Consider the following 13,056-nt stretch of genomic DNA (forward strand, 5'->3'; position numbering starts at 1 on the left):
AGACAGTATGTTTTACTTGAAATGACAAATTCTTTACTCAAGAATTTGTCTATATATCATCTAGAAACGAGAAAAAAAAGCATTTTTTGCAGTGTGCAAGTTTTTAACATTTTTCTAAATATTCTAGTCAAATATAAAAATAAGTAAAATATACTAACTATTGAGTTAATTTTCATTTTTGATTGAACTATCCCTTTATATATTGGTATCTGGGATTCGGCAAACCCAAAGCCTGTACAGTGAACACCATGATTTTGTAAAACATTCAATTTAAAGTGAGAATAGGGATCATAAGAGTCTATTTTCTTAATTAAAATGGGAAGTGGACACAGAAACAGAATTTCATAGGTTACAACCTAAGGGGATAGTTCACCCAAAAATGAAAATGCACTCAATATTTAGGGTGTGTGTCCACCAAAGTATGTTTTTCCTAAGCTGAGTGTTTTTTTTCTGTTTTCAATGGAAGTGCAGTCTTTTTGAAAAGTTGGTAGCGTAGCCAAGCACAGAGTGCTTTATGTGTTTTAAAAGCTCGGACAGTTGGAGAAGCGCTCATAGCTGAGCGTTTATAGAACACATTTAGCTTCACATTTCTACAGCGCAAAAGCCCCTTGATTTGTTCAATACCTGCATGAGTTTTTTTTTCCTTTGCTGAAACACTAAAGAAGATATTTTGAAGAATGTTATAACTCTATAACCATCAACTTCTGTCAGTGTAGTAAATGGTTACAGGTTTCAGACATTTTTCAAAATATCTTCTTTTGTGTGTCAGCAGAAGAGAGAAACTCATAAGGTGAAGGTTGAAGTAAATGATGACAATTTTTTAAACTTATTAACTTTAAGCAGATTTGCTGTCAGGACTCATTAGCTGCATTGCTTGTGTCCAGAATGTTCTGAATGTCCTGCTGGAACTGAGCCAGTTGTGGGTTTTGAGTATAAATGGTGGAACAAGATGCCCAGTAACATGAGGAGTTCAGTCTTAAGCTCTGAATACAGCAGCACAGACAGGAGCACAGGTACACTTTTAAAAGTTGTTTTATTTAGTTGTTCTGCAGTAGGTTTGGTTGTAAAGGAGTATGTAAGCTCTGCAGTTTTGTTGTAACAGGTTGGGAGGTTGCCGGTGAATACATCTACACCACACCGAGTGATCAGGATTCTGACTACATGATGCTGACGCTCACAGTACCTGGATACAGGTGAGAAAAAACAGCAACTCATCATATACATTATTAAAGGGGTCCTGTTATGTTTTTTTTAACACTTTCCATTAGTTTTTAATGTCAATATTGTTAAGTAAGTGAAATTCAGTTCATATTTTAATTTTAGTCTTAAGTGATTATGAAGAAAAAAAAAGAGTATTATGATTATTGCATCAATCACTCCCCCTTTCCAGCAGTCCACAATTCATACAATTAATTTAAAAGGCAGAGACACCAAACTCTCTAGTCATTTTTGTTATCAGCAGAAATAGGTTTGAATAATCAAATGACCGTATCAGGTGAGAAATTTAGCACGGTGCATTTCTAGTTATGTGTATGTAACAGTTGATGCGAAACTAAGCTTACTAATATTCACATCACATCGTCTACAATGTCTAGCATGCGACCATCTGTGCATGCTTTATGTATTTTTTGGAAACCCAGAAAAAAACCCAGAATAAAACCTGCTCCTGAGCAGGTTGAACATGTAGGGTTAATTAACGTGGCAACAAAACCTGATCAAAACCAACTCTCCTTATTGAGCCCGAAAACTTTGCTCAACTAATCACTAAATTACCTGGGTAAAAATTAAACCGAGTTTGTGCAACAGGAGTCTGGAGTTCTAAATCAATTGCAGATATTTTGTTTGTAGTTGTCAGAGTAACTAATGCAGGAGCTGTAAAAGCATTGCTCCTTTCTGGAAATGATCACGAGCAGCAGCTCATTTGTACTTAAAGAGACACACACGAAAACAGTATACATTGCTTCCACCAAAAAAAGCGCCATTTAGAGCATTTTTAATTATTTAGGGTTGAAATCTAAGGCTTATATTACATAAATAAATTACACTACTTTTGTAAAAAGGACATAACAGGACTGCTTTGAAGATCCCAATATTGCATATGAAGCTTTAAAATAAGTACAGTGCATTACAAACACAAGTGTCATAAACTGGGTTGGGTGGCGCAAAGGGTAGCGCTGCTGCCTCACAGCAAGAAGGTCGCTGTTTCCAGCCTCAGCTGGGTCAGTTGGCATTTCTGTGTGGAGTTCTCCCCATGTTGGTGTGGGTTTCCTTCGGGTGTCCCACAAGTCCAAAGACATGCGCTATAGGTGAATTGGGTAAGCTAAATTGTCCATAGTGTATGTGTGTAAATGAGTGTTTATGGATGTTTTCCAGTGATGAGTCGCAGCTGGAAGGGCATCAGCTGTATAGAACATATGCTGGATAAGTTGGCGGTTCATTCCACTGTGGCGACCCCTGATTATTAATGGAACTAAGCCGTGAAAAAATGAATAAATGAATAAACTGTTCACACAATATATGTTATTATATCTTATACTATAATATATGTAGACAATAATATGGTATTTCCTTTTTCCAGCCTGCCTCATTCCCTGCGTGAAGACAATGAGAGAGTCGAACTTTCCAGAATAACATTTGTGTTTGAAACCAAGTGTACAGCTGATTGTAAACTGTATTTTATGGCCGTGAGTTTGACAATATTTTATATTATTGTATTTTGTGTTATTGTTATTGAATATTGTTTGTAGATGCATAAATAATGAGGAATTTTGAAGCTAGTAAGATTTTTTTACTGAAGTATTGTGTGGTCTCTAAGGCTACATTATTAATGAAGCAGAAAGTCAGTAAAACAGTCAATTTCAACAAAGGCTCATTCTGAAAACGTAGCCCTATATACGTTTCTAGAGATCGCAAGTTATGTAGATAGTAGTAAGTATGGCTGCATTTAATTTTTAAAACGAACGATACGGGGCGATTTAATGCCATTCCATTTTGCGCTTACCATCTGACCGCTTACTGTTACCAATTTGTCCAGTGAGCTTGCCATTTACATCAGCAAACTTAAGATGCAGAGAGAAGTTGACCAGGATGACGGTTTCAGAAAGCGAGTAAGAAAAACACAGAAGCCAAAATATAAAATAAACATGTAAATAACAAGGTGAGAATGTGGTAAAATCTGAAAATGTGGTAAAAATCAGGCAAGTGCTTTTCTTTTTCTGGATTGCTTTTTAAAATTGTCAGTTGGGTTTAGGGAAAGAGGATGATAGGTAAATCGATGCTTTTAAAAATACTATTGGTTGGGTTTAGGGAAGGAAGAGGGTGGGTTCGTCGATCAGTCAGTTGACAGCGGCCTCTAGTGCTTTACGTGAGAACATCAGGCGCGAATGGCACTCGCAAGAGAAATTTGTGATCTGAAAAAGCGTACACAGCGGCCTCTGGTGGATTTGCGAAAAGAAAAACTGCAAAAAATGTAGCTCCTGCGATGTATTTGGCGGTCCTCAGAAATGTATATAGAGGTATGTTTTTATAATGAGCCTGGGTTGGTAAATGTTTATTGAAAATGGTTTATATTTAATATATTTTGAATATCTTTTTTTTTAAATTAGTTTGAACAAGAAGTCTTTACTGTCACCTTTGATTAATTAAATGCGTGCTGAATAAAAATATTAATAAAATAAATTAAATAAAATCTTACTGACTGTAAATATTTCATTCATAATATATAATATAGTCTTTATAATATTTTGCAGAGAATTCATGTCTAATATTTGTTTTTATCTCTCCTCAGGGACAAAATGAAAGGAATAACATGGTTGTGGAGAGTTGGTCTGGCACTATAGGAAAGCAGTCCTACTCGTATCTTATTAAAACTAACAGCACAGTTAGCTTCAGCTGGGGGTTTCAGCGTACTGGAGCTTTTGACATGGTAAGATTAGAAACTTCACTTCTTTAATATTTTTACAGGTTATGTTTCCTTTAATAATCTAAGGCGATGTGTGTATGTCTGTGTTACAGAAGAATGAATACAGCTCTGACCTTGCTAAGATCTACTCTGTTCATCTCACTAATGTGATTGGTGGCGTAGCTTCAGAATGTCGCCAATGTGCTCTGACTGGCACTGACAGTGACTCCTGCGTCTCCTGTGCTCCAGGGCACTACATGGTCTATGGTACTGGGGTGTGCAGACACTGCCCCCCAAACACCATCATCAGACCCGAGCAGCCCGTCGGAAAAGAAGCCTGCATTCCTTGTGGACCTAATACATACAGCAATAAAGTAGGCACTACCTATGATTAATTAAATGTTGATTGATTATTATACTGTATACTGTATATATAGAAAGTCGCTGGTTCGAGCCTCTGCCTCGCCGTTTCTGTGTGGAGTTTGCATGTTCTCCCCGCGTTCGCGTAGGTTTCCTCCAGGTGCTCCGTATTACCCCACAGTCTAAAGACATGCAGTATAGATGGATTATGTAGGCTAAATTGTCTGTAGTGTATGAGTGTGTATGGATGTTTCCTAGAGATGGGTTGCAGTTGAAAGGGAATCCGCTGTGTAAAACATATGCTGGATAAGTTGGTGGTTCATTCCGCTGTGGCGACCCCTGATTAATAAAGGGACTAAGCCGAAAAGAAAATGGATGGATGGATTTAGGATTCAGCCAAAGCTAATGGTCTGAGTGAATGAACTGGATAAACTTTGAGCATTTAAACAAGATGTCAAGTAAATAAACCAGACACATATGAACATAAACAATGAATCAAATTGTAACCATAGAAACTAACTAAAAACAATGCAGAAAACCTGTAAATAAAATGAATATTGTAGTACATTTATTGTTCTCTAACTTTAATTTATTTAGCAATTTCTTCATTATTTGCTATTTTTGACACTGAGTTGCATTATGCAAATATAGTCTCTGCTTTAACAACTTATGATGTTTAAAATTGAACTCTGCAGTTTAACAAAATAAAATTTCATTTATTCATTCATTCTTTTAATTTATTTTCGGATTAGTCCCTTTATTAATCTTGGGTCGCCACAGCGGAATGAATCACCAACTTATCCAGCATATGTTTTATGCAGCGGATGCCCTTCCAGCTGCAGCAGCATATCACTGGGAAACATCCATACACACTCATTCACACACATAAACTACGGTCAATTTTAGCTCACCTAATTCACCTATAGCACATGTCTTTGGACTGCGGGGGAAACCGGAGCACCCGAAGGAAACCCATGTGAACATGGGGAGAACATGCAAACTCCACACAGAAAAAGCAACTGAAGCAGCTGAGGCTTGAACCAGCGACCTTCTTGCTGTGAGGCGAACTTGCTAACCACTGCACATCAATTTTCGTTTATAATTTTAATAATTTGAAACACTATATTGTTTAAGAATTAAAGCGTAAATAAAGCAGACATTTCTGACAAGTCATCACACTTTTCAAATATTTTATAACCTACATCAATTTCTCTTTGTCTTTTCTGTAAACAGGGCCGTTCTGCATGTATGAGCGACTGTACATTAGCACTGGATCATAAAGGAGAGTCTCTGTATTATGATTTCTCTTCAATGGGAAACATCACAGGCTTCCAGAGCAGCCCGCGCTTTACCAGCAAAGGGCTGCAATATTTCCACCATTTTAGCGTGGCTCTGTGTGGAGCAGAGGTAAGAATTTTAAATGAGGGTAGATTAGGTGAGGGTACATTTACAATCACATATTCAAGTGTGTCCATTCTCATTTAGAGCAGGGCTGTTGCATCCTGTGTGGAGAATGTGACTGAAAGCAAGAGGGAGGTGAAAGGATATATCTGTCAGTCCACGGTAGTACCTTCTGAGATCAGGGGTCAAAGTGTTGTGTCCTCTCAGCCCTTCAGTATTGGAGACACTTTAATCGGTGAGTGCTGCTGATGCGTTTACACTTAAGTTCCAATAAATTTACTTGTAACATTAGATTGATGAACAACAGTGAGGAAAATAACATCGCCTCAGTGTACCCAGTTTTTAAAAACGCTTGATTGATAGTTTACAGTTGAATGCTACCATTACTCATGCAAAGCAGTAGTGAAACCATGTGGATACCTTTTGCTGTAACAAATTCGTTGGACGTCATTATTAGTTTCGGTGTTTTCTGGTTCAATGTTGACACCTTGTGGACAAATCGAGTAGTACAAATCTCTTTTAAGTGGTAGTTAACCCGGGGACTGAATATTCTGTCATTTACTCACCCTTGTGTTACTTGTTACAAACTTCTTTGACTTTTTTCTGATACATGTCATCACAAACCGTAAATATTGTCACAAATCTCAACATTTGTAACAGCATACAGTGTACATTTAAATGGAAATTAATCTGAAAATTGACTTACTGTTTACCCTCAAGTGGTTTCAAACCATTTTGAGTTTCTCTGTTCTGTTAAATATAAAAGATGATATTCTGAAGAAAACTGGAAACCAGTAACCTTTGACTTTCATTGTATTTGTTGTATCTACTAAACCTACAAACTTATTTATCAAATTCAAAACGTTTTACACTCAGGAGTGACTACCGAGTCCAAACTTGATGACATTTCATCATTTGTTGACAACTTTCCTGTTGAATCAGACCTGCCTGATGTTATTTTTTACTACAGGTAAGTGTGCTTGGTTTTAGTAGTCTCTGCTCAGTTTATTTTAATGTTCATATAATGTTTACGTGATCTATCTTGGTTGATTTAGTCCAGATTGATATTCTTCTCTTTAATCTTTTCAACAGGTCTAGAGAAACTACACAAGCGTGCAAAAATGGAAGATCATCCTCCATTCGGCTGCGATGTGATCCCAGTGTTACAGTGAAAAACTATATTTCTCCACCAAGGTACAATGAAAAAATAGCTTTTTTTTTTTAAAGTTGTGATATAGATTGAATTGCAAAGTGTGTGATTTAATTATGTGAATATGTGCTTTAAAAAAAAAAGTGTAGCACTGTGCTCTTTTATACAAAAAAAAGTAGTGTTATGAGCTTTTACAATTTTTAAACGCTGCTAATTTAGCAGCATAATTCTACACATAAATACTCATTTTCTATAGTAATAAAATATACTGAAAATAGTAAAAAACTTCACTAAAAATGCACTGAAATCTTAATAAAATTTAAAACTAATTGCAAATTTGCACAGAAATAAAACAGAAAAATATAACCACTATATATTTTTAATGATTATTTTATCTAATTAAATGCATTTTTTATTTCTAAATTGTGCAGCCTTATTTTTTTTTTTTTCAATTAAGACTGTTATAAAGTCTGTGATGTTTTGGACTGAACTTTAATGTTAGCTTAACTTTTTAATCCAACTTGGAAACAGCAGAGATGAAGTTTTTTTTAATTTTATTTCTTCTTTCGCTGTGTGTAGTAACTGCTCAGAGGGCACATGTGACGGCTGCTCTTTCCACTTCCTGTGGCGCTCACAGCAGGCCTGTCCTCTCTGCTCAGAAAGTAACTATAAGGAGATTGTCAGCGCCTGCATCCAGGGAATTCAGGTGCAGAAAACATTCAAAAGATTTTTGAAAACATTTTTGTTGCTCTTTATCAATTCGGTTGTTTAGATTTAAATTACAATACATGTATGCTAAAAAAATAGTTTTTTTTTCTCCTGAACTGAACTATAAATCTCCACTTCATCAAGACTTTTACACAATGATTCACAGTTTTATCTGAACAGAGGGATATATTCATCCATAATGTACCTGATCATATACAATTAAAGTCAGAATTATTAGCCCCCCTTTTAATTTTTTTTCTCTTTTTAATATTTCCCAAATTATGTTTAACAGAGCAAGGATTTTTTTACAGTATGTCTGACAATATTTTTTCTTCTAGAGAAAGTCTAATTTGTTTTATTTTGGCTAGAATAAAATGTGTTTTGTTTTTTTAATAACAACAATAATTCAGAGGGGCTAATAAAAAAACAATATGATGAAAATACATAATATCCTGTTATATACATGCCATGTGGTGTCTGGATTAAGCACAAAATGGTGGAAAATGTCAACTGTTTTTCAATTCTGTTAATGATTTAACAATAAGTTGAACAACAAATAGTAACAGAATCAAATGTTACCAATCATATTTAATTTAGCATAATTTTACTTACAAATGGTCATTAGTGCACCCACACGAATCTGTGCGCGCAGAATTTTGCAGATTTTTAGCCCATCATTGATTCTGTTTATTTACTTGTGTTGTGTAAATTTATATTTATTTAGTTTTTAAATTAATTTCAGTAATGTTATTGACTAATATTCACATGGTTTATTTACAATACAATTTGTAAAGTAATATTTTCTGTCTTTTAGTATTATATGAGAGACTTGCTTTGTTTACCAAATTAAGTGGATCTAATTTTATTTGCATTGTAAACATTAAATACGTTTTTTTTCTGTCAAGGTTTTAGTTACGATATTCCTAAAATCATTCCGCATAAATCCACAAATTTTTAACAGAATTTTACAGAGAAATAGCAAACAATGTCCGCAGATACTGTCTGGCACTAGTCATAAAGGGGGTGTGGGTGAGAGCGTTGGGAGAGGAGCGAGGCCGGTGGTTTGAGTGTTAACGAAAGTTAACGCGTGTGACTTGTGCGACACACTAGTTTCGAGTCCTACAGATGGAGCATGGTTGGGTAAAAGTAGAAGTGATGACTTGTTTTGTTTGGTCTTGCTTTAAGTTTGGTTGTAGTCATTTGTAACGCTCTACGTTTTTTTTTTTGTTTGTTTTTTTGAAAGTTTGTCGGTTCTCTTGTTCACCTACAGTGTCCTTCCTTAAGTGAGGAAATAATCACATGAAATATGTCTGTGTTTGTTAGAGGACGACGTATGTCTGGCAGCAGCCTCTGAGGTGTACAGGCGGTGTGTCTCTGCCTCCTCTGAAGATCAGTACCTGCGTGACGCTCGACTTCTGGCTCAAGTTTGGGGTCTCCATTGGAACTGTGGCCGCCGTGTTGCTCATTACCATCAGCTGCTACTTCTGGAAAAGGACACGCAAGTTAGAGGCAGTTTACTTCAGGAGCTTATCGTATTCTACATGTTTAAATAATGTAAAATCACATCCATATTTTGATGAAATATCTAGAAACAGAAGGTTTTAGGTGTGAGACAAAATAAGATGAAATAGGTTTGGTTTCATTTGATCTAATGAAAATGTTAAGAAAGAAGGGTCATGTGATGTACATTCTAAAAACATTTTTGGTGTACAGTTGAGGTCAGAATAATTAGCCCCCTTTAATCTTTTTTTTTTCTATTTTAAATATTTCCCAAATTATGTTTAACAGAGCCAGGAAATTTTTACAGTATATCTGATAATATTTTTTCTTCTGGAAAAAGTCTTATTTGTTTTATTTCGGCTATAATAAAAGCAGTTTTTTAATTTTTTAAAACATTTTTAAAACATTCTTGAAAAATATCTAGTCAAATTTTATGGAGCAAATTTTAGTCGCCACCACGGCGACTGAAGCTCTGCACAAGACTTTTGGCCAGCGGAGAAATTAAAATGGTCGTGCCCAACTGAGTCTTGTTCTCTCAAGGTTTTTTTTCTTCACTCCCATCAGGTGAAGTTTTTTTTTCCCTCTCCGCTGTCGCCACTGGCTCGCATGGTTCAGGATTGGTAGAGCTACACATCGATGAATTTGCTCCTCAGTGTTTGAACTCTCAGTAATGATTAAATCACACTGAACTGAGCTAAACTGAACTGAACTTAAACACTAAAAAACTGAACTACACTGTTCCAGTTACTATGACCATTTATGTGAAGCTGCTTTGACACAATCGACATTGTAAAAGCGCTATACAAATAAAGCTGAATTGAATTGAATTGAATGTACTGTCGCCATGGCCAAGATAAAATAAATCAGTTATTAGAAATGAGTTATTAAAACTATTATGTTTAGAAATGTGTTGAGAAAATCTTCTCTCAGTTAAATAAAAATTAGGGGAAAAAATAAATAGGGCTAATAATTCAGAGGAATAATAATTCTGACTTCAACTGTATTTCAACACAAATTTGGGTAAAATATGGACAAAACATTTTGTTGGGTTACATTGTTAAATAAAAAAATAATATTTTTTTAGTAGTTTACTTAAGTAAATATAGTTTACTTAAATTTGTAATTAAAAAGCCTAGCATTTTTAGAGTGTAAGTTTAAAAAGGTGGATATATTTTGCACAATATTTCTAAATAATACTAATAAAAGTACTATTCTAGTAGTATTTGTTAAAGCCTAGTCGTTATTCTAACAATATCAGCATGAGAAATGAATCACTAAACCCATCAGTCATAGATGCTATACTAGTAATTCCAACATACGAAATAAATATATTATAACATTTAGTTTTTTCTGTATTTTGGTTTAAATAACTGAATGAACTTATAAATCATAATGCAATGAATCCAAGAATAAAATCATAGCTTTATGACCCACTGACTTGCTGAACCCAAGACAAATATATACTTCCAAATATGTATATGAATGACTTCTGTTATCTTTATAATTGCAAATAAGCTGTTAATTAATAGGGTCTGCTGTGTGAGAGTATAAGAGTGTCCCTGTCCTCTCTCTAGGCTTCAGTATAAGTACTCCAAGCTCATGATGACAGCAGGAGATAAAGAGTGTGAGCTTCCAGCAGCCGACAGCTGTGCCATTATGGAGGGAGAAGATGCAGAGGATGACCTCATCTACCTCTCCAAAAAACCCTTCTTCAGGAAAATCAAGTCCTTTTCCAGAGAGGTAAGGACACAAGACTGACCTCTCCTTGACCATGACGTTTTGGATGGACGCTTTATACATTTCTAGGGGGTAGTTCACCCTGAAAATTCATGAGAAAACCATTCGATTAAACTAATTTACTCAACTTCCAAAAGAAAATATTTGGAAGAATCTTGAAAATCAGTAGCCATTGACTAGTATTTGTTTTCTTTATGGATGTCAATAGCTATCGGTTTCTAGAATTCTTCAAAATATCTTCTTTTGTGTTCAACAAAAAAATCAAGGTTTGGTCAACAGGGGGTGAGTAAATGGTTAGTAAATTTAGATTTTTGGGTGAACTGACTCTTTAAGGCAAGGCACTGCATGTGAATGAGTTGAAAATATAGTTTTTATTGATTACATAAAGATTTGCATACATTTTTGTATTACAGGTTTTGTAGAAAGTTATGTGTAATCATTGACTGATTTGCAAACATTTCTAACGAAAAAGTCTGAACATTGGATGAAGTAAGGTTCAACATTCTTGTTTAATTTTTTGCACATTTCAGAGTTTTGTTTTTGTTTTGTTTTTACAGAGGGGATTTCAGCAATCTATTTTATCACTCCATAATTAAATAAAAACTGCAAATAGCTAGAATTTTTTTTTGTACAATTTACATATTTAATCATTTAAATTGTATGTAAACATATTCCTAGATTTAGTCATTCATCATTTAGCTGATGCTTTTGTCCAAAGAGACATACAAATGAGAAGGCGTTTAGCGATTCAGGCAACTTTCTTCTGTAAAGTTTTTGTAAAATAGAAGGTTTATCCTGGACTCAATACTGTTAGAATCACTGGTAAACAATCAGGCAAAACATATATGAACATGTCCCTCTTTAAAAACCTGCTGAAATGGAGATTTATGGCTCAAAGCAGGAGAAAAACATGTTTTTGAGGAAGCAGATAAAATATGTGTTGTAAATGAAATCTACAGACACAAAATGATAAGTGTGTGAAGTAAGTCTATTTTACATGTTTTCTGGACATTAAACTAAAAACAACACTACGAAAAGCCCAAGAGTTTCCAAATGAAAAAGAAAAAAAATAGTGTCTTGCCTTAATGTGACAATATTTAATAACATTAAATATTAAATTAAATCTTAAAAGGGAAAGACAATTTATTGAAACAATTCTGTTGTTTTACAGAGAACATCTGATGGCTTTGACTCCGTTCCTCTGAAATCCTCTGCTGCACAGGAGATTGAGATGAGCTAGAACTTGTCACATGTTTGGCTGCCGTAATTCATTTAGCAGATGCTTTTATCCAAAGTGACTTACAGGAATACAACAAGCAATTCAACATAAAGAGCAAATAAATGCATTAAGTGCTCATAATTCAAAGTTTCAGGTTTAAAGTACAAGCTAGAATTAAGTCAATTAAGAAAATGTGAAAGATGAGATGAGTTTTCAGCAGTCTCTTCTGAATATTGTGAAGCATTCAGTGCTATGGAAGGGGTTGAGAAGATCATTCCACCAGCAGGGAACCGTGAAGGATCTGGAAAGTGTGTTTTTTTTTCCAACTCAGGCTTTTGAAGGAGATAGAGACTCACACGTGCGAGTAGAAGTTTGCATAGCTGTGACATTCTCGACATATTAGAACTTTTTTTTTTTTCACCAAAGAGACTGAGTACACCAATAAACCTGTGATTTTTCTTGATATTTGCCAATTCAGTCTACGTACAGGCTAAAAACGAGTGGCAAATGCAGAAAATTTAAAAATATTTTATGCTGTGAGCCTTCTCTTCAGCATTGTCAACTTTTTGATGATCGTAATGGCTTATAAAAATGTTATACAAACTTTTTATACAAATGCAATTTTGGAAAATCTACATTACAAGTGTCATTAGACCATCTTTTAAGTTTCTCTGAAGTTTTCAGTTTTTCTTGATTAACATATTTAATATGAGTTTGAGCAAACCCGATTTTCCCCCAGAATTTGATATTTGGTCAGAATATTTTTTTTTTATTGTTGAACCCAAAAATACATAGATTTTCATTTGATAGTTACACTTGCCTTAAAGCTTTTGTTTTGTAGCATTTATGTTGTGTGACATTTTTCTTCCCTTTTGGTAGGCTATTTTATTGTATTTTATGTCTTATTTGATGTATATATCTTGTTTGTGATGTTTCGTAAATAATACAAGTGATATTAAAAACGTTTCTGTGTCCATTATTTATTAAATAATCAACTGTAAACTACACAGCCAAACTACCAAACAAAACTACCAAATGTCTACCCTTTTCAAACGTTTGTCTAATGTTGCGCCGACTGTT

General features: G+C 34.7%; 1 protein-coding gene across 7 annotated transcripts in view; it reads left to right on the forward strand.

The window, feature by feature from the left end:
• elapor1 (endosome-lysosome associated apoptosis and autophagy regulator 1) overlaps window positions 1-12,938 on the forward strand; it is a 26,952-nt gene extending 14,014 nt beyond the window's left edge. For all 7 annotated transcript variants that reach the window (XM_073910361.1, XM_073910363.1, XM_073910360.1 and 4 more), the window contains 13 exons: window positions 885-1,013; window positions 1,103-1,193; window positions 2,579-2,684; window positions 3,788-3,925; window positions 4,015-4,275; window positions 5,495-5,668; window positions 5,747-5,897; window positions 6,539-6,632; window positions 6,755-6,856; window positions 7,392-7,518; window positions 8,844-9,022; window positions 10,595-10,760; window positions 11,929-12,938. In XM_073910361.1, the coding sequence (XP_073766462.1) occupies window positions 885-1,013; window positions 1,103-1,193; window positions 2,579-2,684; window positions 3,788-3,925; window positions 4,015-4,275; window positions 5,495-5,668; window positions 5,747-5,897; window positions 6,539-6,632; window positions 6,755-6,856; window positions 7,392-7,518; window positions 8,844-9,022; window positions 10,595-10,760; window positions 11,929-11,997 (1,787 nt within the window). In that variant the 3' untranslated portion in view covers window positions 11,998-12,938. The remainder of the gene's footprint in view (window positions 1-884; window positions 1,014-1,102; window positions 1,194-2,578; window positions 2,685-3,787; window positions 3,926-4,014; window positions 4,276-5,494; window positions 5,669-5,746; window positions 5,898-6,538; window positions 6,633-6,754; window positions 6,857-7,391; window positions 7,519-8,843; window positions 9,023-10,594; window positions 10,761-11,928) is intronic.
• The last annotated feature ends 118 nt before the right edge of the window (window positions 12,939-13,056 follow it).

Source organism: Danio rerio, chromosome 8, assembly GCF_049306965.1.
Source record: "Danio rerio strain Tuebingen ecotype United States chromosome 8, GRCz12tu, whole genome shotgun sequence".
In the NCBI taxonomy this organism is placed as follows: domain Eukaryota; kingdom Metazoa; phylum Chordata; class Actinopteri; order Cypriniformes; family Danionidae; genus Danio; species Danio rerio.